At 37.5% G+C, this 25,677-nt stretch overlaps 1 protein-coding gene and 1 long non-coding RNA gene across 2 annotated transcripts; one reads left to right on the forward strand and one right to left on the reverse strand.

Annotated features, from left to right (window-relative positions):
- Window positions 1–1,482: 1,482 nt before the first annotated feature.
- Window positions 1,483–25,677, reverse strand: gtpbp3 (GTP binding protein 3, mitochondrial). Its single transcript, XM_088349840.1, has 11 exons — window positions 25,422–25,677; window positions 24,217–24,482; window positions 23,490–23,576; window positions 20,953–21,035; window positions 19,388–19,507; window positions 13,562–13,634; window positions 10,913–11,056; window positions 9,709–9,874; window positions 4,920–5,050; window positions 4,633–4,819; window positions 1,483–2,296 (listed from the first exon to the last, which is right to left on the reverse strand). Exons 1-11 carry the CDS (start codon window positions 25,496–25,498, stop codon window positions 2,065–2,067), a joined length of 1,566 nt encoding a protein of 521 aa, XP_088205966.1. The 5' UTR covers window positions 25,499–25,677; the 3' UTR covers window positions 1,483–2,064.
- On the forward strand, window positions 2,069–10,454 carry LOC148355323 (uncharacterized). Its single transcript, XR_015852236.1, has 2 exons — window positions 2,069–2,325; window positions 9,747–10,454. It is a non-coding gene; the product is annotated as an uncharacterized LOC148355323 (long non-coding RNA).

Here is a 25,677-nt window from a genome sequence, read left to right on the forward strand (position 1 = left end):
CCGTTGCAAATACATATTATACATGGTTACACATATTTAAGAAAAAAGACGGTACAACGAGAGTTTTCAAAGCTTTAATAATAATAATATAACTTTCATCACAAACCGTGCCTTTGAAAGGTACCAACACGCTAGTAGCATCACGCTCGCAAGGGATCAAACGCGCCTGTTAAGAAAGAGCATCCCGCAATTGTGAAATTAACGGTAGATCTGTGGTTCTGGATTTGAGTACTATCCTGCATGGCTCTGTAGCTAGGACCTTGGGTTTGTAGCATTCTATGATTTGACCGATAGCGAATAATGAATAATTGATAAAGACTATAGAACAATAAACCTTACAAAATCCCCCCTCCTCCTCATATCTATCGCCATCAAGGGCATGTTCCAATGTATGTTATAACTCAGAGGTTGCAGTCTTTCTTGGCGCACACATTCTACTGGTCTTAATCTTACCTTTTATACTCGAGTGCCGCTGGTGGCCATTAGAAAAATTCCATAAATTGGCCGCTTCACCGAATAAGCCGCAGGGCTGAACATTTGGGAAAAAGGTAGCGACTTATAGTCAGGAATTTACGGTATGTAATATTATTTTGTTGTTTGGTTATTGTTTTTGTTCTGTTTTTATTTTAATGTTCGAATAAAGTTTTCAATTATTCATGTCATGACTTATACTGAGAAATATGTAAAAATAACAAAAACGGAGGGATTTAAAAAACAAAAAAATTGGCATCTTGGCAATTTAAGGACTAGTCAAGAGGGAAGAATAGTCAATTGAACTTTATCGTATTAAAAAGTATCTCCAGAGTATAAGTCGCACCAGCCAAAAAATGCATGTCAGTAATCAACAAGGAATAATCGTGTATAAGTCACACTTGGAGTATAAGTCACATCTTTAAGAAATGTACAGTATTTGATAAAAACAAACACCAGAAATATACCGTATTTTCACGACCATAGGGCATACCATGTTAAATGGCGCAGTCTCCGTAGCGGGTTCCATTTCTGTTTTCAACACATACATAAGGCGCGCATGATTATCGGGCCTGGGAGCCCTCTGCTGGTTCTGTCTTAGAACAACACAGACAAGCATACAAGTGTGCAAATTTTAAAATACAGCAGGAGCAAAACGAAGTTTGGTTGTTTTCAAGTATTGATTACAAAATAAAAGCACAGATAAAAACTTGTCAGAGTTAATTTTTCAGCTTCCTCCATTGCGAACCATCGATGCATAATCTTCAATTGTCTTGCCGCTGAAATCAGCACACCATGGTGGATGAAAACACGGAAGGCATTCAATGAAAGGGAAGGGAGGTTTTGGATTGAATTCATATTCAGGAGGCCAACACTGTTCAGCCATTGTTTGCACAAAACACTACGGCATTATCATCCATGAGTACTTCTGCAAACAATGCATTGAGTGTGACGTCTTGTGCGTAAGCTGGACATGGTGGCGTTCACAAAGGAGACACATACAAGTCAAAGGAGATTGTATACAAGTCAGATTTAGTTGGAAATGTGAAAAACCTCACAAAAACATCGGATTTCACCCAAAAATCGGAATTGTGTCCATGGCAGCCTCATTGTGTCCCTAGCTCTGTCCGCCACTGCACATCACAGAGAGGCACGATAAGGCCCGCTGCATAATTTGAAGAAAATCGGAGACCCTTCTGTGCTCCGAATCATTAAATTACAGAAGCTGCAATGATGATCTAAGCCAGAAGATGGCGTCAGTGTGTAAAAGAATATTATAATTACGGACTGCTAATTTAAAATAAAAACTCCAACAAGTACTTTCCCCCCAGGATTCTGACTTGACTTTAACAGGCTGAGACAAAAAGTCAAAATCCTGCAAATCTACTATTTAACTTTTGAATTGGTTCTAATATTTTTCCATTAGAATCGACTAAAGCCAAGAACACAATGTCAGCGTTTGTTGACACAAAGCCTGACACAATTCCAAAGTTTTTTGCTCTGCTTTCCTTTGCACCATGCGATAGCGCACATTTGCACTCACTGCCGTTTATTTTCATCAGTACAGTATGATTATTTGCATAGGCCACCCGACTATTTCCCAATACAGAAGTCTTTGAAAATAATATCTAGAATCTCCTCTGGTCCGACTTTTCCGGTGATCCGGCCCAGGCTGGTGAGAGCTAAGCGAATGCCCTCCGCTGCAAGAGCCAGGTCCAGATCACGGAATTTCTGGTACTGGTCCAGAGCTGCCACACACTGCTGCAGATGGGCCCTGTGGCGTGCTTGGGTCAGACTAGGGCCACCAGACAGAGGGTCGCCACACCTAGACAGGAAGTTTGAAACACTGAACTGGTGAGTGTGAATTTGAAAAATCTATTTATAAGACACGATTCTATTGTTTTATTTCCCCCTTTCGTAACTCTTTCGATTCCCGTGGGGTATTGCGCAAAAGTGGAATAAAGAAATCCAGGAAAACTGAATAAACCCAACTTGATCTAGTCTGGCCGCAGCATTTAGGCTTAATCGGCTGAACGTTTGCGGAACCAGGATAAAAAGGAGCGGCTATGTCAAGCCAGTGGTAGATGTTTGCAATACTGGAAATGCATATTCACAGCATCCTGTAAGGGATCTTGAGGATCGATCTCAGAATAACTGAAAAAGGATAAGTGTTGTCTTATATGGCCACTGAACTAAAGCAATTATTAGAAAAAAAGGTTAAACAACCAGTGTTGTTTAAAAAAATGAGCAAATTTAGCACAATTGTGCACTGGCTCAACGCAACTCTGTTCTATTTGTAAAATGTTGTTAGTTGCATTTAGTGGATCAGTGTTAGCAATCTTTGACGCGGGAACAGATTAATTGGAGTTGAACCTGTATATAGTATAATACCCTTGTCAAAGACTTCATTGAGACAACCTTAGCCAGTTTTTCTGTCACTTTTTAGAATTTTAAAAACACTAAAAATATAAATATTCATCAAATCTCTGATGGCAATTTGACCGGAATTTTTAATATGCATAGCAATAAAACACATGGCTTGAGAGCAATAGATTTACCACATAAATGACAATAAATTGGCTGTTGCAATTATCAATAGAGTTTAATAAAATGTCAATATACGATCTATGTACAAATTCTAATCCAGGATAAATATAAGAATGCAACATAGCATGTAATTCTAGGAAACTGCTATAAAATCCAGATGTATCTCTGTGAATAATCTTATCCTGTTTTTTTGTCTGTTTTGGAGAAGGCTAGCTGTAGAGAACATCTCACAACAGTAACTGAGCGAAGCTAAATTTGACCCAGCTTTCATGCAACTGACTTGAGGCTAAAACAACCATATCCCGGCTTAATGTCTTATTGTAGTTTTGTACAAGACCTATTATTTTACCACAATTTTAAGAAATATTATCTTGTTAAAAACGAAGCCATCAAATTAAACTATTTTTCTGGTATTGCTATCTGTTTACGAATTAGTTTTAAAGATGAGAAAAATGTTACTAAAAATTATATTATCTGACATATCAGACTATTTTGACTAAAATTTTCCTCATTAAAAAGAAAAAGTTCAAAAAAAATAAAGTGCAATATTATAAATAAAGGTCCCCTGCCCACTGCCCGATGATTGCTGGGATGGGCTCCAACACCCCCGTGACCCTACTGAGGATAAGCGGTGCAGCTAATGAGATGAGATAATAATAATAATAATAATAATAATTTCCTTTGTATTGTCATTCTTTGTAACAATGTACACAGAACGAAATGTCGATACATCTGACCCGTTGTAGCGAGTCGATGCAGCCGCAGCCAGAGGGCGCCGCGATTATACCAATTAGGTATGTCTCGGCCGAGGCGCGAACCAGCGACCTCCCAGTCTCAAAGCGGGCACACTACCATCTAGGCTACTGAGCTGGTAGATGAGATGAGATTATAAATAAAGACTTGAAAAAGTCATATTTCCAACATTCAAGACATGTCTGGAGGTGTGAATGCGATTTTCTACTATATGCCAATGCACGATGTAGTATAACTCGCCTGTCACACTAATAAAGGGGTCGGGAACGTATGGCTCACGAGTCAAATATGGCTCGGAGATAAAATACAGACATGTTAATCTTTTCTTTATCATTTAAATTGTGTTATGTGTAAAGCATAAACAAAACATTAATTGCATGGTTCAATCCATAATATATATAGGACAGAGTCCCGACTACAGTTTAAAGTCACAATGTTACACCAGCATTTCCCGTTTTGGCTATAGGTCTCCATGGAATCATGTATATGGAAGCTCATTAAACAAAGTATTTTCACTGCCGTCTCATAGCTGTCACAGAGCTGAAGGTAAATACATATGTATACTTCTCGTTTGCAGTAGTTTGTGACATCTTTACAAAATAACTCTGCTCACACCTTGTTTTGAAACCATTACTTATAATAAAAATGACAGTCAAATGCAACTGTAAAAGTGTTATTCAAAACTGACCTACAGTTGATTGGTTTAAGTGATCCCTCTTTCATACTACTTCTAATTGCTATGTTTGGCGGGATACTTTGACTCTACTTCAAAAGATTCTATTAGTCACTTGATTTCAAAGAAGCCAGTTTAGCTAAAAATAAGGCAAAGACATAAAATGGTGGTAAAGCTGTCTGACTCACAAAGTCTTGACTCGGCTGTGCAGTGTTGTGAGGAAGTCTTCAAGTCCCTCATTAGTCTGGCACGACATCATACAAATAGGAAAAAGCCCGGAGATACGCCCGATGTTCATTTTCATGATTTGTCGCTGTTCTTCAGGTAGCAAATCCACCTTGTTCAGGACCAGGAGTAATCTGTCAGATCCTAATGCTGTGAGAACAGAGTAAATACATGTAATCATTCTCACAAAATATGAAATCATAATACGCTGGACATCCCATTTGATCGAGAGAAACGTTTCCAAAGTTACCGGTGAAATGATGTTCCTGATTGAGCAGGACATTCCTCAGGTGGTCCTCAAGGAAGTCATGAGCTTGCTTGAGGTCATTGGGGAGATGGGAAGAGTCTACAACCACCAGAGTCAAATCTGCTTGCTCAATTCTAGAGAGAATAACAATGCTGTTGTTGAAGATAAAATGGATTCGGATGGCTTAATATCATAAAACAAAACAATCACTAGACAGTTGAAAAAAAAAAAAATAGGTTTCAAATATTTATTTGATTCAGCCAACTGTTACATGAGCAAAAAAAATTGTGAAACGAGACCTGATCTACCGAAACGAGTCACAGTGAGGCAAAAATCCAATTTGGGTTTTTGGTATCAATGGAAAGTATAAGAAATGAGCTTTAAAACGATACCATAGCCAAAGCTTTATGATAAACTATTTCAAAGCTATGGCCATTTGAATTTCAGCCTTCTGAACAAAAACCTGAGAAACTAATGTTTAAGGTAATCTTTGCTTTTTTTTCCCGGTGTGGTGTCATTCAAATGGTTTTACAGTTAAAGGGACAGTCTCGTTCTAACAAAGGCTTTTGCACAGACATAAAATAGACCAGACTAAAAGACACGTTTAGCACATTTAAATACACATTAAAATCACTTTAATTTTGATTTCTAAAATCGGAAATATTGAACTTTAATTTCCGTTTTACTTTCCCTATTAATATGGACTATAAAACTCAGGGAAAGGCTTTTGAAATGTCATATCTTCCAAAATAACCAAAATACGTAGAGGTCTTTCGCATGATTTTCCTCATTTTTTCTTAGTTATCAGCTTGCAGCTAAAAATAGAACGTTGCTACTTTCCACTTTTTTGGCAGAGCGGGTCACAAATGCGAAAAAACAACGTACCTTTCTTATCTATCTTTTGCATTTATGTTTGGGCCTGGTGACAATGTAAAAATTCCAAAGATGCATGAAAAAAATAGATACATTTTATTTTTACGTGACAGTGGTAATGTATTGAAATAAAAACAAATAAAAAAAGCTATATAGGCCTATGCAAAGGTTTTCTTTGTTAAAGGGACAGCGTCTATTAGCTAGTGCCTACCGGCAGTTGAAAAAAGACTTCGTTTAAAGAAACAGAAACAATATAGGGTTAAAGAATAAACAGAAATACTTGTAAATCGAGAAATTTGCATCAATTTTGCAAAACATGAGGCTCACCTAGATGGAGCTGAAATATTTGTCAGCCATCTTGCTACTATTGGTACACGGAAAAAAAATAAATCAGAAAGCTTGTTAAATATTGGGCAAAAAATGATAAGAAAAATTCTGCTCTATGGTTACTTTGAGTCTCGGTAGTGTGTGCTCCTAAGCACTCGTTTTTGGTTGCATTACACAATACGGGGCGGCAGTAGCTCAGGAGGTAGAGCGCTCGTCTTGGGATCAAGGGATCCCAGTTCAAATCCCGGCTTGTCCGTGTTACATGTCGAAGTGTCCTTGGGTAAGACACTGAACCCCTAATACCCTCAATAAGCAGGTTAGCGTCTTACATGGCTGCAATACAAGGCCGCTATTGGGAAATGTGAAGCTCACTGTAAAGCGCTTTGGGAAGTCATTGACTTGAAAAGCGCTATATAAATGCAGATCATTTCATTTCATTTCAATACAGTGACATCTCGTGGTCACATATTACACAGTGTCCTTTAAGAAGTATCGATAAGAAAATCTCTAAAATTCAGTTTTGTCTGAGAAGTAGGAAAAACACGGTTACATGAAAAAAATGATACAATTGACATTGAGAGATCTAAAAACAATTACTCTTTGAATAACTCTTTAATAACCCGTTGAGGGATTGTTCAGATAATAAACGGACAAATGAAAAAAAATATGTCTTTTCTACAAGACAGCAACGACATCCAACCCATAAGAGGAGCTAGTAGCAGCCGCGGATGTTCGTACTTACAACCTCCTTCCTGTAGTGACCCAGGTCGCACATGTCCGACCTGTTTTGTGCACACAACGTTCTGAATATAACACACGCTGCACACCTTTCCGATACAGCGGCACACCACTCAATTGATAAAAAGAAATCGCAAGAAAATATAAACCTCAATTCAAAATAGCATACTAAACTGCAAAACACGTCACGTCTTAAATTCACTATTGCTTAGCTTTATGACTATTATTCATTGAGCATACGACATGTAAACATAAAACAAGCGATGTGTTATTAGTCAGATTAAGGCATTCATAACAATGATACAGCCTGCGGGTCGGATCCGGCCTGCACGATTGAATCCAGCACACCCCTAAATTTCAGACTATGTAAAAAAATAAAAAATCCAGTTCAAAAGTTAGGATTTTATAAAACAAATACAAACCAAATACTCCTTCCCGTCGCTACAGGGTAGTATAGGTGTAAAAGTAGACCCAGCTAAGAAGTTTCATTACTAAAACTCTTAAATTGTATTTCATTCTATTTCAAAGAAGTATGACCGTTGAGACAAGCATAATCATATTCATAACTCCCACTTTGTTTTTTACGCTTGTGCTGTTTCTGGTAAGTTGGTTTTGATGTACGGGTGCATTTACTCAACTGATGAAATAGACAAATTGTTAATGCATTCAATGACAAACATGAAAATCGTTTTTTTTCATTGTTTGTGAATAATTACTTAAATCTCCAAACATCCGTGATTATAATATGCAGGGTAGGCTACAAATGTAGTCTAAATGATAAAGCATAGTACTGAAAAAAGAAAGCAAGGTACAGTATTTGGTGTTGATATATTTTTTACTGATCCGGCCCCCTGAGAATATAAAGTCTGGATCCAGCCTGAGAGCCAAACGCAGTTTGACATGCCTAATTTAAGTGATACAGGGAAACACAAGCATCCCTAATCTTATAAACACAATAAGTCACAAACTAATATACCGCTAAGTGCATGTTTAATCAAAACATATTGTGCAATTCCAGCCATCACCTAATCCAATCTGGTGACGTCAGGAAAATTATGTATAACAGAGCTGAACTCTAATATTTATTATTGCTTACTGCTTAAAATAGATGATTTTTTTTTTTTATCAAAGTCTCTTCAAAGCAGCGTACATTGAGATTTATGTATACGTTATTTTCTTCAATCTACTTATATCCAACTCTTGTTGGTTTAAGATCAGGTAATTGTGTCCTTGTAATCCTGTGCAGTCCTTTGAGACATTTTTGTGATTAAGGGCTATATAAATAAATTTGACTTGACTTGTCTTGACTTGAATCTATATTATTGTCTGGATTTTCTTTAAGGATTATAGGGGGGATATAAAGAGATTCTGTTACTCAAGCAAATATGCTCTGTGCAAATATAACATAGTCATAATTGAAAAGAAGCATTGTAAAAATGTTGAATATAATTCGTAGTCATTGAAACATGTCAAATGCACAATGGTGCAAGACCATTTTCAATAAGAAAAAACACATCAGTGATCAAGTACTAAAGGCAGTGATGAGGGTAATGATAAAAAAAAATAATGTTCAAAGTAAAAAATGAAATTAACGGCTGAATCACCACTTCTTATTATTGCAAATCCCGATCTTGAGTAAAGCAGTGTTTTATTTTGCAGCATGGAAGGTTATAATTGCTGTTGGGTGAAAGCTATTAGTTCTTGACTTGATGAAGGTATTAAATCAAGACTTTCCAGTGTCACTCTGATTGCTTTTGACCAACTTCCTATGTAATAAATGTCAAGTATGAAGTGTCAGGTTTTTTTCCATGCACTTTTCAAGGACTTTCAAAGCCGATTTTTCAATTTCTGCAGTAGCATTAAAGGAAGGGATCCATTGTGGATGATGTATTTTTCAGAGCCACAAATATATTTGCAATTTACAAAATGTTTTTTAGTTTGCATTTATCAAGTCATATGATTTTTAGCTCTTGAGTAGATAGCAAATATCTTTTGGATCGGAACAATACGTGTGTAAATATTTTTGAGACAAAATCTCTCCCCTTACATGTGTTGGGTAGTATGTAGCTTACATTTTCAGTTGCGTAAACTTCTCTTATTCCATATACCACTGGGAAAAGCTACCTTCATTTTTTTGCATTGTCCACAATAAACGTCCAAAATAATTTTGTAATCCTTGAACTAATTCACATTTCATATTGCTCCTTTTGGTCCTAGCATGCACCTCTTGGGCATGATCGACCCATAGGGGGCCGATAAAGCTTCACAGGACAATGCCATACAAACGAATGCCAGCTGCTGTTAATCACGAGGGAAGGGGAAAAAAATCCAATGGCATAGCACACCACTACAGAGCAGTGTCAGTGTCAAATTTAAGCAGACGTGAGAAACATTTCCAAGCACTTTTTTCAATCCTTGAAAATAACATTAAAATTCAAGATTTTTCAAAGATTTCAAGCACCTTTACAAACTCTGAATTGTGGCAATCCTCCTTGCTGTCTGCCTGTCTATCAACAGGCCTCTTAGTATGGGACAAATGAGTAATGACGGATTTAACAAATACAATTTTTGGAGTGTGTGTAAACAAGGGAAGTGGCTGCCAGCAGGCATCTGCGATCCCAATATGTCCATTCACAAAATCACAGATGGGGTGTTGTAAATACATTAAGGAAAACTACGTCTTTATTATGCAACCTCCTGGGAGTGGTTTTCCATGTATTTATATCCACAGAGAAGCAATTAGACTTTATTTAGTATCCTTCCTTTGTTTTGAAACACATTATGCATTGGTCACACCGCGACTGATATGGACAAAAGGCCCTCATCTGAACTGTAATATAAACATAGTACTTACCTTTCACGGGCTCTACGGACCCCTTCTCTTTCCACCAGGTCCCAACTGTCTCTGAGGCCTGCAGTGTCACTCAAGAGGACAGGAAAGCCACCAATATCCAGAGCCGTTTCCACTACATCTCTGGTGGTGCCAGCAATGGGGGATACAATGGCTGCAGGTCTTTGGCCTGAATGAGAAATAAAGGGCATAGTATTGATTTATAATTTTATTACCGATAATTTTCCATTGAAGAGTTGTACCAGGATTGAAACAATTTACATAACAATTTCTTCAAAATGTACCTTTATTACAAAATAATTTGTCTTGGATGTTTAACAAGCAAAACAAATCAGGGAGGCTCAACTTTTGGATTTATGTAATTCAGGAAAAAAAGCTTTTTTTCACTAATTTCTGTGTATATAGAAAGACTACTCACAACAGCAAACTATCACACACTTTGACAAATGAAGCCATTATGTGAATAGGAAGTTATGGAAGGCCGATACAAGTCGCCAACCAGGATAGTTTATACGTTATTCAAAATGCTTTCAGGATACAATAAGCCAAACAAATGCATCCTTATTCTATAAATGACACATGTTTTGATTATCTTGACAAAGCATGGGAAAAAAATATATTACTATAGAGGCCTGTTCAACACAAGAATAGAGAGTAAACTCAAAAAAGGTAAAACATCGCTCATTTATTAGGTGTATAATGTCTGAATAGATTATGAACAACTTTGAATAAAACTGCCACTCATTGCAGCGTGATGAAGCAGTTTCTACGTTGCACTCATAACCCGGATGTCAAAGATCGGAAATTAAACATTTTTACTCATGCTATAAGTTTTAGAAGAATATTTATCTTTTACTGTATATCATGGTTAGGTTTTTTAAGTAAAGTTATAGATCATGACTTACTCCATTTAACCATGCTAACATAGTAACTTACTAGTGCAATGTATTGCCAATTTGTCCAAAGATTTTCGGGTTGAAAACTGCCCGAACCACTAAGAGATCAGACAAAGGACCTGTGCATGTACTGAATTTCCTTATTAACCTCACAAGGACTCTCAATCGGACCGATGTACTGTGTTCATAAATGAGAGTGACGCAAGCCATACCTACATATAGAACTACATTCAAGATAACTGCCGTTGCCTAAGTGTAAGGAACGCTTAATCATAATCTGCTTATGTGCTATCGACTTGCTTGTTTCTTACAAAGTGTGTTGAGGAGGCTGCTTTTCCCGGCGTTTGTGGCTCCTGCGATGACCACCTGCACTCCGCTACGTAGTCGCTCGCCCCTCCTCTCGTCCTTTAGGTGTCGCACCATCTCACTTTGCAAATCACGCACCATACCATCTACTGGATACACAGAAATGGGACATGATGTACAGTGCGTAGCGAAACTAGCACCCGCCCCCTCCCGCATGAACATTTTGGAATATTGCCACATTTCAGGCTTCAAACTTAAAGCTAAAAACCTGAAAGTATTTTTCTAAAAATCAACAACATGTTAGACACAATTGTGAAGTGAGTACAAATATTTTAACATTTTATGTTACATTTGGTTTGGTTGGTTGGTTGGATCCCTTGACCACTAGGGTCGCAGGGGCACCATTTCCTGTGGTGTGTCTTGGGAAAATACTGTCTGGTGGCGCCTATCCCTCTCCACGCCGATATATGTGTCCACCCGGTCTCGAACCGGGGATTTCTTGCGTATTAGTCAAATGTGCTAACCACTGCGCTAAGGAAACATATTACCCCCCTCTTCTCTCAGCTCAGCCAACTGACCTCAAGAATTCCCTGATGACTTCCAAATGACCCATTGTCAACCTAAATGACTAACAATGAAAAACAAAGTGCACCTGTGTGTCATTAGGTCTCATTTTAAATGCACGTGCTCCACGATGGGCAAAGAGGTCTGTGGAAGGTGACACTGGATAACAGACAGACTTATGAAGACTTGAGAACACCTGAGTCTGGTCTGAAATAAAGTAATAGATAAGTTCAAAGATGGAATGGGAATATTTTGCAAGATTTACACATCTCCCTGAGCACCGTGCAGGCCATAATAAAAAAAAATGGATGGAGCAGAAAACCACTGCAAAATTACCAAGACCTGGCCGTCCCACTAAACTTTTGTCCCAAACAAGAAGAGAACTAATCAAAGAAGCAACCAAAAAGTGCATGATCAGATTGAATGACCAGCAGGCATACACAGCTTAAGTGGGACAATCTGTGCAAAATACGACTATTATTCGTACTCTGCATACATCTGCCCTTTTTGGAAGAGTGGAAAGAAGAAAGCCCTTTCTGAACGAATAACATAAAAAGGTTGGTGTTTTCAAGAAACCACATAGGAGAAACAATGTGGAACAGGGTTCTCTGTTCAGATAAGACCAAATTTTTGGGCAGAATGCAAAGTGTTACGTTTGGTTCAGCCAGAAAACACCATACCCAGTGTCAAACATAGTGGTGGCAGCATCATGCGTTGGGGTTGCTTTTCTTCAGCAGGGATTGGGAAGATTGTTAGAGTTTATAAGAAGATAGATGGAGCCAAATACAGGGCCGTTCTGGCAGAAAATATGTTGGGAGTCTGCAAGAGACCTTAATAAAGAAAAATATACAATGGGATGGTTTAAAATTAATAATATAAAAGGTGTTAGATTGGCCAAGCCAATGTCCAGACCTCAATCTTATAGAGCCTTTATGGAAAGAGATTAATACTCTGCACAAACAATCACGAGCAAACCTTTAGGCACGAGAGCTGTTTTGTAGGGAAGAATGGGCAAATATTACCGTTTCAAGCAGTGCAACACTTAAAGAGACATACCCCAAAAAACTTGTGGCTGTGATCCTAGTGAAAGGAGGTTGCACAAAGGGGGTTCATATTTTTGCAACGCCTACTTTTCGATTTTTATTTGTTTGCACAGTATAAAATATTGGATAAATTGTGTTTCTTTTCACGAATGTGTCTCACTTGTTGTTGATTCTCAGAAAATATGTCTATATGTGAAAACATTTTTAGGGGGGCAAGGCACTGAAGATGGTGCTTGCCTTAACCTTCATCTGTGTACATGGAATTTCTGTGCTTTAAAGGAAATACTTCAGCTGTCTGCTGGTATTCTGTCCAAACAAAATGGGTCAAGGTTTCTCTTTTTTCTTTATGCCCTCCTCCCCTTTCTACCTTTATATTTATATATTTGTGAGTAAAAGGATGTAGATATACACACATATTGGCCACATCCGTTGGGGCACATTTGCGTGTGGCAGAAGAAAGACAACATGCCAGCTTGCCCTGCTATTTTTAAAAACGAGTCTATAATTATTTGCACTTCTGAGGTATGAGCCTACTACCTTTGTGCTGTCTCACGCAAAAAATATATACTGTATAAAATATATATAAAATCCCAGGTCCCAACGTGTTAACCTCGATAACTTCTGAGGATTCTAAAAGTTCTACCATTGCCAGACAGGAAGTGTCAAGACTCTAGGGAGGTATTTCTCTAACACAAACACTCCTATATGGGAAACCAGTATAGAGAAACCTAATTCTGACAGCACTGTTCCTGAGCCAATAAGTGCAGCGGCAGGTTGGCTTTGAAGACAAGACAAATGTTTCCACTGTGCCACTGCCAATTTGGTTCATGTTTCCTGAAAGGAAAGTTTCTGAACGTTTTGATTTTGATGGCTTCTCCCCTGTGGCACAGCAAAAGCACGCGATGGCTAGTTAATTATCCAAACAGGAAAGCCGGGCTGACACCTCTCATTTGGATGTACCAGAGTCCACGCACCCATCGAGCCTCCTATGAAACTTCAATCAAGACTGTGCTCTTGCGTATCAAATATGAGTATGAAAGTAGGTACCTCGATTTAAGACTCCGTCTTCTATAAGCTCCTCTTCACTGAAGTCTATGAAGGCCTCCATATGGGCAAGAGACTGAGACAAACAAAAAGACAAGAGAGACATTACTCAATCGATTACTCAATCTGTTGAAGCTTCATGACAGGAGAAAATGGGCAACTCCATTCGGAATAAATCTGAATCTAAATAAAGAGCCACCAATAGTATAATTATATGATGTCCTATATACCCAATTTCAATTGTAAAATTTTAATACAAACAGAATATAAAACTAACATGTCATTGCAAATCTTGACCAGCAACGTTTATCACTAGAACTGTATATAAGGTGCTTTTCCAGCACACACTTCCAGCATTTCTCGCCTCACCTTTTTTGGTTTTCCATTATGAAAAAGTACCTGGTTCTAAGTCCCTGGCACCAACGTTTTTGTATCACCTCTCTTGAGGTTCCAAATCAGGGTCCCGGGGACTAAAACGTCACATGGGTCACTGATAACCACTGATTGGTCAATGACGTTCAGTCACTGCTGCATCCAAAACAAATTTCCGCCATTGTGTGTCTACGTATTGGTTGGTTGGTTGGACCCTTAACCACTAGGGTCATAGGGGCACCATTTCCTGCGGTGTGTCTTGGTCAAGTACAGCCTGGTGGCACCCAGCCTTCTCCAGGCCAACATATGTTCCTTTTACAAAAAAACATTTTTTTCAAGTTGTAGCTACCCGTAATTCTGCAGTTGGCGAGGTGCAGTCGATGAACGAATCCAGCGGAAGGTCGACAGAACAAGGTTGAAGTGGTTTCAACTGCTGCATATTAAGCTATAGGGTAAGCCAACATCTGTAGCTCATATTTGCATGGGTGCTTATTTATGGTAAACCATAAAAAACACATTAGCTTAGTGTTTCATTTTCATTTTTGAAGTCCCTCTCTAAATATTTTCTAGATGTTTCATGTATATTTTAAAGGTGTATGTGTTGTGATGCAGTGTTAACCATTTTCCGTTGCCATTAGCAGAATACTGGTTTCACTTCACATTAGAGTTTGTGATTGATTATTGTGGGATAACATTTGCTGCTGTAAGATGACAATATAGCAGGGTTCTTTAACACTTTTTTTTTCAAAGCACACCGTCTGTTAAAAATGTAAAGTTCATTCAGGCACCATTTTTTTAAGCTTAAATCATAAGGTCACCAAAATTAGATTACCGGTATATATATTTTTTCATTCGGATGTAATTTTGGATTTTACTAAATTTTTAACCAGTTTCTCATATTTAATAACATTTTTGTTTTTGATTACATCGGCAAAATTATGTGCAAGATCTTTAATTTAATCATTTTTGCAGTAATATCTTACTTTCTTACAGTTGACATTTTGATCTTTTCTTACTAAAAAAAAATCTGCCAGATAAACATTCTATCTCTGATTTTTAGTCAAATGAAATGTTATTATTCATTGTAATCTTAAAAAAAGACCTTTATCAAACAATATAAATTAATACTATTGTACTGCATTTTGAGAAGATTATAATTAGTGTGTCAATTATTTGGCTGGTCATTAAAAGAAAAACAATAGCATTCTTTTTGGCAAAGATAAAATTGGGAAATTTTTTTTGCTGTTCAAGTCTTAGGACAAACTAGTGTGCCCCGGCACACTGGTTCAAAACACTGCAATATAGCAATGTACAATTGTCCTCTGCTACCAGTGACCGGGGGCTATGGATTTGTGCCAAAATGAGCAAGTCGGGATCAGTCCAACAAAAATAATAATAATAATAATACATTTTTTAAAAAGTATTTTTCTAAAATCAATTATCATTCCATGCTTCAACATCACGCAATCCAGAAGAGACGTTTATCCTTGCAACCTTACCAGGTATGCACCTGCAGACCTAGCCTAAGACTATTTTGTGCGCAATTCTATTTTTGCTATTTTAATTTTGTGTGAAGATAACATGAATAAACCGTTTTACATACAAGTGCTTCGCTTTGTTGTTGTCACTGTTTTTTGAAGATTCTGGTCATTTAAATTCTAGAGCCCCCAACATACAAAACAATGACAAGAGTTTGTCTTTCAAGTTACAAATGTTTATGTATAGGGCAATAATCTATTAATGGCATTGAGGGCTATCTCAAGACTGCATTACGATCTTCATGAAGGTAGGTGCATTTCAGAATCAGAATCACCTTTGTTATCACTCAATTGCTACAACAAAATTACGGTTGCATTCCAGTTGGAAAAATAGACAATATAAAGACTGATAAATAGAAAAATATATAAAGTGTTCACATCTGAAATAAAAACTATACACAACTGGGATATTCCACTTAAAACAAGTCAACATGACAACTAAAATACCTTAAATATTTACAAAGTTATGGATTTTAAGTCAAGTGTGAATAAAGTAAACCGTACAATGTAAAATTCTTCTTCTTCTGCAAATAAAATACTTGTACTGCCCAAACTGTTTTAGAACCAAATCACAACAGTTTTAGAACCATAAAAATAGTCAAGAACATCTAAAAAATTATCTTGCAAGAAAATAATGAGTTAATACAATACAATAGTAATTCCAAACTGTATCATAATCACTAACAGCAAGAAAACACAATGGTTTATCTAAATTGACTAATATACATATCATAATGCGGGTTAATGATGGAAAGAAACTGACATGCAAAATTAAACAAGGATTTTTAAATGCCAAATCCATCTGGGAGAACGGCTCTGTGCAGTACTTCCACCACCATACAAATCAGTAACATGATTGACATTGCGGAACACGCACAATAGTCGTATAGCTGAAGAAAAACAGGAAGCATCAAATTCCAAAACTCAGATCCATGCACACGTGCGATTATGATTTACATTGTTTTTTTTTCCAAGGGTGTCACGCAAAGCTTCACACAGAAGGTTTACTTATTATTTGATCTTATGTTATTCTCACATTCCCAAAGGTCTGAACCTAAAATAAAGATGCTACTAAGAAACCTAAAGAAAAACATCTCAGGAAGTTTCCCAAGGAAGAACACCTAGAACAGTTGCTCCCAACTGGAGCAACCAGGAGCACTTGGCTGGTGTCCATAACGCTACATGGCTATAGTGTCTTCCCTCAGCTACAGTCACATGTTGAAAAAAACACTGTTTCTTAGAAGTAGTTGTGAACCAGCCAAAAATATGTCAACATCTTTCATCAACCAGGGGTCCCCAGTGAAAGTGCATGTACCACACATTTGTTGTAGACCATGTCTCTCTCAGAATGAAGGGCGTGGTTTTGGCAGGGACAGAGGGGACACGTCTTCAACATTATCGATCACTTAAAAGAAAATGTACTTTCTCTGAATACTCAATTAGACTGCTTGTGTTAGTGTTTACAAACATCCAAAGGTAACGTCTCTGTCTAAAGTTGCTATGTGTATTGTGAGTAGACCTAAGACATGCATCAGGTCTGAAAGGCCCGACTAAAACCACACTACTGTTTTGATGGTTCTGTTATTTTGCTCAAACAAATTTGCCAGCAAAGTAAATCGGTGAATTACTAAAAATTACAATTGATAAATGTTTTTCAATCTTTTTAGTCATGTGTTAACATTTTTTAAGACTTTCGAAAATTGGATTTAACATTTTAATGCCAATCAAGGCCTTATTTTAAGAATGATGAATGCAATGCCTTCTAAGACTTGTCAAGGATCCGCGGGAACCCTGTCTGTCATTGTGTAAAAGAATATCTAGTTGACATCAGATCCCAAAGCAGAATGACCAGCAAAACAAAAAGGGGGTGCATCATTTGAAAACATAAGGCTGCAATCATGATTTTAAGCCAGGAGATGGCTGCAGAGTAACACATGATTTGCATGGCATTTCTTAGATTTGCTCAATGAGCTCTTTTTTTCATCTTTTTAGGGATTTGTTCCGCTTCGAACAGGCCTGATAAAGGTAAGAATAAAGCAGATAGGCACAATAAAAACTAAAGCATAAGGGCTCTTGAACTCAGTTGGGCATTGTTAACTCATACTTATTAAAGAAGATATTTCACTTTCAACCTTTTAAGAACACAGCAAACTACGCACACCTCCTTTAACTAACTCATGTCAAAACTGAGGAACCTGTCTGACAAGAAATTCTCATTGTTGCTGCAACAGATTGTATTTTCAGGATTTGGCAAAGAAAAAAAACTTGAATCCTGATTTGGACGCTGAGGTCTTGCTGAAGATTAAATAGTCATAGTGTGACTGGAGAACCTATTTTTGGCCACATTCAGTCTTTTATGAAAGAAGTAAATCACAGATTAATTGCCAACCTTGGGGCCGGCTGTGAAAACAGACATAAAACTGTTCCGTAGTACAGAAAAGGTTAGGGATCCCTGCAGTACAGTATATCAGCTTGAAATGGCCTCTTTTCATTAGCATAATGTATTCAGCCAACAAATGCAAAGTTTCGCAACTCATTTCACTTTTATCGCAGGAATCCATATTCATAAAGTATGTTCTCATGCTGAAATAATACACATTAAGGAGATCTACAGGTGTTGAGTGATGTCAACATAGTGAAAAACACGGAAAAGTGAGCACTTTTTTGCCACATAGAATTAGGAAAAAGGTTGAAGTCAAACCTTTTTCATGGCCAAATTCGAGCACTTTTCAAGCACTTATAAGGACATTTTTTTCAATGTTTCCAGTACCTTAAAAGGAAGAAATCCAGCACCATTCGAAAGAAATTTTTTTTGTTCATGGCTTTGATGAATAAAATAAAGTCGCTGTCTTGCTTCTAGCACATTATTTGTGCTATTTTGCGCTGTTCCTATCTATGATCATTATGTGTCAGGGGGCTGCTATAAACTGACATGAATTCTGCTGCCATTCTGCTTTAACAATGCACGTGCAGTTTCAATACGTCACTCTTATTTAGAAACACAGGAAATGCTCTATAGGTGTTCGGTAATAATGGAGTTCAATATGGAAAACAAAAAAAGAAGGCACTGTATGTATAAAAAGCTGAAAAATGAGCCAAATTCGGACTAATTTTAATAAAATTGATCGCTCGAAAGCAAAGTGCATTCAATCTTCAATCTCAGAGACTGCTGATCTTTTGCTTTTTGTTTTGATTATTGGGATTTGTATTCTAAATTATGCTTCTTTTGCGTGTTTTTCAGAAGATTTGTGTCCATATTGTTTAAAATATAAATTTAAAATATTAACTCTTCAGTGCTATAAATAAATGATGAATTGCAATAAAAATTAACTATTTACAATTCTATTTAATTGTTTTGCATTTCCAGGGGTTTTATGTTGTTGTTCGACTTTAAATCTGTTCAGTGTGTAAAAATCCAAAATTGTTTTGTATTGTACAATTTATTTTGTAGATCTGTGAATTTTTTTATTCATACATCGTGTGTTTTGCATGGATCCCCAGCAAAACATACACAATGACAAATCACTAAATAATTTGGAGCATAATGTTTTATTATTATTGATAAGATCTCACTTATAAGGAAACAAAAAAAAAGAGGAGCTGTTCTCAGTGAGCCAAGCTGAAAGAGCAGCTTCTGGAAAAAGAGTCGGAATTCCCATGACTCGTCTGATAATCCTTTTCTCTTGGATGAGACAGTTGGGGCCAGTAACGCCAACTCGATAATAGCACTTTTTAAATTTTTCTTCATTTAAAAGCGACTGTCAGGAAACACAGCTATAAAATAATTTTGGGGGAACTCCACCTAACAATCAAGCATTTTCAAGGATTTCAAGCACCCGTACGAACCCTGGTGACTGATGAATACATGTTTATTCCTGACTGTGCGACAAAAAAGAAGAGCTGGTGAAATCAAACGTACCCGTTTCAGTTTAAGACTCCAGTCCTGATAGAGACGGCCAAGTTCTCCTGACATTTGCCGTAGCGCCTGCCTCCTCTGAGCTTCCGTCTCGGCATGGATCAAATCCCCGAGGCCCTCCACCTATAAAAAGCATCACAACTGACACTGAAAAAAGAAACAGCATCCACATTGTCATATGCCATTTTTTTTCCGTCATCAATGCTTCCAGCAGAAAGTGGAATATATTATATGTGACTGATTCTTTTTTAGGCATCACACTTTTTTACAGTAAAATGTTTTTTTGGTGCTTTTATTTAAAGGCTTAAGATGTTCAGCTGTAATGGAATTTAAACAATATTCATTCCATGGCATCTCATTTTAGAAAACATCTATTACTTTAAAGGTACTGTACGGGATTCGTAACTGTGTTGCTCTCTGTCGCCATCTCCTTGCATATGGTCATGATCGCAGCCTCAGTCAGCTCATTCATTATGCGCCTGGAAGTACGTGCATTTTTTAAACGCGTTTGAATAAACTTTCCTTTTTTTCATCTTTCTGGGGTTTTAGGTTGCCGTTCGGAATTAATTTGAAACAGGCCTTTTCTTATTTTTACCTTTTTAATGATGCACGAACAAACAATTACAATGACAAGCATAAACTCACTCTCTAACCTCCCCCCTCCCTTCTACCTAATGTGTTGCGCGTCCCGATTAGGATTGCTAAAAGAAAGATGAAATCAGATAGGCGTGATAGAAAATGTGTATAAAGGCTCCTAGAACTCAATTGGGCATCGTTAACGCATACTTAATAGAGAAAATATTCTACATTCAACTTGTTTAAGGACACCTCAAACGAAGCACCACACCTTTAAGGGATGTGATAAAAAAATAAACTTATTTAGTGTCCAACTGCTTATCCAGACGATGGTTGCTGAGTTTCTGAAGCCCATCCTAAATAACTTGAGGCAGTGGATAGGGGACATCCAGGACTAATTGCCAGCCAATCGAAGGGCTCACCGAGATAATCGTACACACATTCATACCAAGGGACAATTTCTAGACTTGCCTATCAACCTGCCATGCATGTTTAAGTTTTGTGCAAGGAAACTCGAATTCCATGTTAATTCAACAAAGAAAGGCCAGTACAGGTAACAGCTGACCTGCTCGACTTACATAGCCATGGCCAGCAGATGTTGATTTTTTTTTTCTGGCACACATTTCTTTCATTTAGTGTCCGGCACTGCAGCATGCAGCTGTCTAGCAAGGCGTACGACAGTTTAGGCAACCAGCGGCTACAGCATTATGCTACTACACCAAATAACTAGATATTGTCCTGGAAGCAGATAGTACCATTGTAATGTTGACGACTGAGTGCTTGTAACCATTCGCAGTCTGATGTGGCTGTTACCTGTAGTTAAAAATTTGAAATTAACCTGGGACTTCTGAACTGAGATTTTACAAAAAAAAAATGCTTCAAATGCAGGGCGTGTGTGCCTAGGACTCCTACTTGAAATGAGCTCAATTGTCTTAAATGACTCAAAATTACTTGAAAAATAACAGAAAGAATATTGGTTGTAATGGATATACCTCTGTCAGACCAAGTTTTCCTGCTTGAAAAGCTCTTCGTGTAAACTCCCCTGACTCTGCAGGCCTAATGCCAGGCACACTTCCTAAAAAACAAACCCAAAATCAAACACAAATTAAAAATACGATTATGAATGAATAAATCAATAAATTACATTTTATATATATACATATATACTGGACTGTCTCAGAAAATTAGAATATTGTGATAAAGTTCTTTATTTTCTGTAATGCAATTAAAAAAACAAAAATGTCATACATTCTGGATTCATTACACATCAACTGAACTATTTCAAGCCTTTTATTATTTGAATATTGCTGATTTTGGCTTACAGCTGAAAAAAACTCAAAAATCCTATCTCAAAATATTAGAATACTTCCTCAGACCAAGTAAAAAAATAATTTTATAACAGCAAAACTAAATCAAACATTTGAAAATGTCCATTGATGCACTCAGTACTTGGTTGGGAATCCTTTTGCATGGATTACTGCATCAATCCGGCGTGGCATGGAGGCAATCAGCCTGTGGCATTGCTGAGGTGTTATTGATGCCCAGGATGCTTCGATAGCGGCCTTCAGCTCATTTGCATTTGTAGGTCTGGTGTCTTTCATCTTCTTCTTAACTATACCCCACAAATTCTCGATGGGGTTCAGGTCAGGGGAATTAGCAGGGCCAATCAAGGACAGTGATGCCATGGTCAGTGCACCAGTTACTGGTGGTTTTGGCACTGTGGGCAGGTGCCAGATCATGCTGGAAAATGAAATCCTCATCTCCATAGAGCTTTTCAGCAGATGGAAGCATGTAGTGCTCTAAAATCTCTTGGTACACAGTTGCATTTACTCTGGACTTGATGAAACACAGTGGACCAACACCAGCAGCTGACATGGCTCCCCAAACCATTGCTGACTGTGGGAACTTCACACTGGATTTCAAGCAACTTGGATTTTGCTCTTCTCCAGCCTTTCTCCAGACTCTGGCGCCTTGACTTCCAAATGAAATGCAAAACTTGCTTTCGTCTGAAAAGAGGACTTTGGACCACTCTGCAACTGTCCAGTGCTTCTTCTCCATAGCCCAAGTCAGACGCTTCTTCCGTTGTCTTGAGTTCAGAAGTGGCTTGACCATGGGAATACGGCTATTGTAGCCCATTTCCCGGACACGTCTGTGAACTGTGGCTTTTGATACCTGGACTCCAGCTTCAGCCCACTGTCTTTGAAGCTCCCTCAAATTCTGGAAGCGGCTCTTCTTCACAATTTTGTTAAGGCTGCGATCATCTCTCTTGGTTGTGCAGCGTTTCCGGCCACATTTTTCCCTTCCAACAGACTTTTTGTGGATATGCTTTGAAACTGCACTCTGTGAACAGCCTGCTCTTTGAGAAATTTCTTTTTGTGTCTTACCCTCCTGATGGAAGGTATCAATGATGGTCCTCTGGACAGCAGTCAGATCAGCAGTGATTTAGTTTACTGAACCAAGCTGAGTGTTTTTAAGGCTCAGGAAACCCTCGCAAGGTGTTTCGAGTTAATTAGATGATTCAGGTGATTAGTTGAATAGCCTACTTGTATACTTTTTCATGATATTCTAATATTTTGAAATAGGATTTTTGAGTTTTCTTAAGCTGTAAGCCAAATTCAGCAATGTTAAAATAATAAAAGGCTTGAAATAGTTCAGTTGATGTGTAATGAATCCAGAATGTATGACATTTTTGTTTTTTTAATTGCATTACAGAAAATAAAGAACTTTATCACAATATTCTAATTTTCTGAGACAGTCCAGTATATATATATATATATATATATATATGTATATATATATTATGTGTATTTCGGGTTTTTTTCTCTTGCGCAATATATGTTTTGTGCAGTAGACATGACAGCAACAAAAGTAAAATACAGGGGTGTTACAGAAAATGCGTGCAGTAAAATTATGACTCTAAAATGCAGTATAATATGTGGAGTCCCCGATGCGATGTGATGTGAAACCCTCTGCCAGTACTCACTCAGAGTCTAGGAGTCTGCAACATTTTGAAAATTAACCTTAAAATAGTTGAAAGGTGGTCATGCCAATAATTTCAAGCAATTAATACAGTATTAACCATATATTGGGCAATAGGAATATGTTTTAAAATGAAGACTACCGATTTATTTGACCTTTGGATGCGTTAGTAAATTATTGTAACAAAAAAATGAAACGTAAATAGGTTATATAATGAGTGGTTGTTTTTTAGTCTGGATTTGATCCGTTACCTTATTTTTGTTGTTTTGGGTTCCTCTGGAGGACTACGATGGAATCGAGCTGTTCTTGTGTGTGTTTAAAAAAAAAAAAAAAAAAATTCCAAACGCAGGTTAGACCTCCTTTAAAACCTGTACAACACTGCTCTCTAGCGGCAAAAAAGAAGCAAGCGCAACTAAATGCTTTCTTTCGCTGGCCTTTGATTGCCAAACTTCTTGATAAAAAGCAAATGTACATGTCGTAATTTTGTGTTAAAGTAAAACACTCTATGAATGTATTCAATATCTACAAAAAAATGCAAAAAGAAAGCTACCAAGAGCTTGAAGGACAGCAGTTGTAACAGCAGGACCACCGTGGATATGGAACTCAACACAGTCCTCTCCTGTAAAACTGTGGGGAGCTGGTAACAAAAAGAAAAAACAGCAGTTGCACAAAGGCGTTTGTAAAAAAAGGATATCTACTAGTGAGGAGTGAAATGTACTTAAAAAGAAGGGTGTAGGTTTGGTCTTGGTATTTAAAGAGTCACATAATATTGGTGGAGACCTAACAATAATTGTTTGATATTGTTGGGGACACGTCCCCTCCGTTCATGCCAAAGCTACACCCTTGGGAACCAAATTACAAGCCCTCGGTCCAGCATTTCTCTTGACTGATCCTGTTACCTAAAGGTGGTGTCCATAACTTCAAAATATTCTCCTTGCTGACACGATCTTCTGGCTGAAACCATTATTGCAGCTCCTTCTTTTGCATGAACAAGGATGTACAATTCTTAGATGCGCTCGAATGAAAACTTCCTTTCTCTTCTTTTTGGGGATTTGGGTTGGCACTTGGATTGTAATTGAAACCTTACTTTTTTAACTTACACCATTTTCATCCAGAAATAAGAGAAAACTATACGTATGACATCACATTGTTGTGCACAAAGCGCATACTTTTTAGGCGATCATATAGTATTAGTGGAGACAAATCAGGTAATTGCTCAATATCAGTGGGGAAGCGTTCCTTCCATTAATTTCAAAACTACATTCTTGCTCAAATACCTGGGAACCAAAGTACAAGCCCTCGGTCCAGCAGTTCTTTTGACCGGGGATGTTTGATGCTCCTTAATAATGCACTGCGAGGAAGAGGCAGTGTTCGTGTGAGGCCAGCCATACACCTGAGAGCTGTAATGGATGCTGGGCCACTGATCCGTACCACGGCAACCCCACACTTGCCATGGCCTGATGATAATGCATAGATAGTTTCAGCATCTGTCAGTGGAGGGACTTCATCGATTGCGCTCAGGTGCCTCAACGGTGAAGTCCATCTGTTGTAAAAGGATAACGGGTACTTTAGGAATGTTAATTGAAAACAATCTTGTTAAAATCACTTAAAGGAGTAACCGCCATATACATTGTTCAATCAACTAGTTGTTTCAACTTTGATTTAGTTTAACAAGGCCAGGGTTCTCCAATGTGGTGCCTATGGGCTCCTAAAGAACACCTGAGTACCCTACAGACAGATTCTGAAAGTAGGGACATTGTTATTATTACCTGGCAGGGTTGGGTAGGGTTACTTTAACTTGATTACTTTCAATTACTTTCGGATTACTCCAATACTAAATATGCTAATAAAAGACAAAATAAACTAAATATGAATACAATTATGACTCACAACACGTGGTAAGCTTTCTCTCCTGGCTTTGATCTCCAGCAAAACTAACATAAAATGCGACAGAAACAAAATGAAAATAAATCCAAACAGCTTGCCAACATCATTTTTGCCGTTCCATGTATTCCGTTACTACCCAAGCCTGCACAAAATTTAGTAATTTTATTAATATTAAGTTTCTTTTGTCTTTTGTTAGCATATTTGGTATTGGAGTAACCCAAAAGTAATTGAAGGTAATCAAGTTAAAGTAACCCTACCCAACCCTGTTACCTGGCATACCTGGTTTAACTCAACTTTAGATAATTTAAACCTGGTAAAAATATAGTGACAATAAAGTAATAAAATAAGTTGTCATTTGCAAATGCATACCAAACTGGAAGCCTTTCGTGCAAATGGGTAACAAAACGTAGCTCTCAGGAGTGACATACATTGGTAATGCAGCATTTGTAAATTGAAAGTATAATATTTAAATGTTTAGATATTTCGAGGGTTTACACGACTAGTTAGGGGACAATAATTACACTTTAAGCTAAACAATAAAAGCTTTTGATAATAGTCCAAAAAAACAACTTAAAGATAAGCGTAAACTACAAACCTTTTCTTACAAATGTTGGCTGCAGCTGTCTTTACTCCATGACGAACAGACGATAGTAACATGGTCCTCGTGAACATAAAACGGCCACTTTTTTATCTCATGTGAATTTTATTTCATGACATTGTGAAACTATGGGGTATGTTTTCTTTTCAAGAGAACATGAATACAAATTGAAATAGTATAAAACGGCAAAAGCTGCTAAAGCTTTATACACATTCTGACCTTTTGAGTTAATACAAACACAAATAGACCGGAA

This window comes from Urocampus carinirostris, chromosome 12 (assembly GCF_059441175.1).
Source record: "Urocampus carinirostris isolate Australia breed hairy pipefish chromosome 12, RoL_Ucar_1.0, whole genome shotgun sequence".
NCBI classification, from domain to species: Eukaryota; Metazoa; Chordata; class Actinopteri; order Syngnathiformes; family Syngnathidae; genus Urocampus; species Urocampus carinirostris.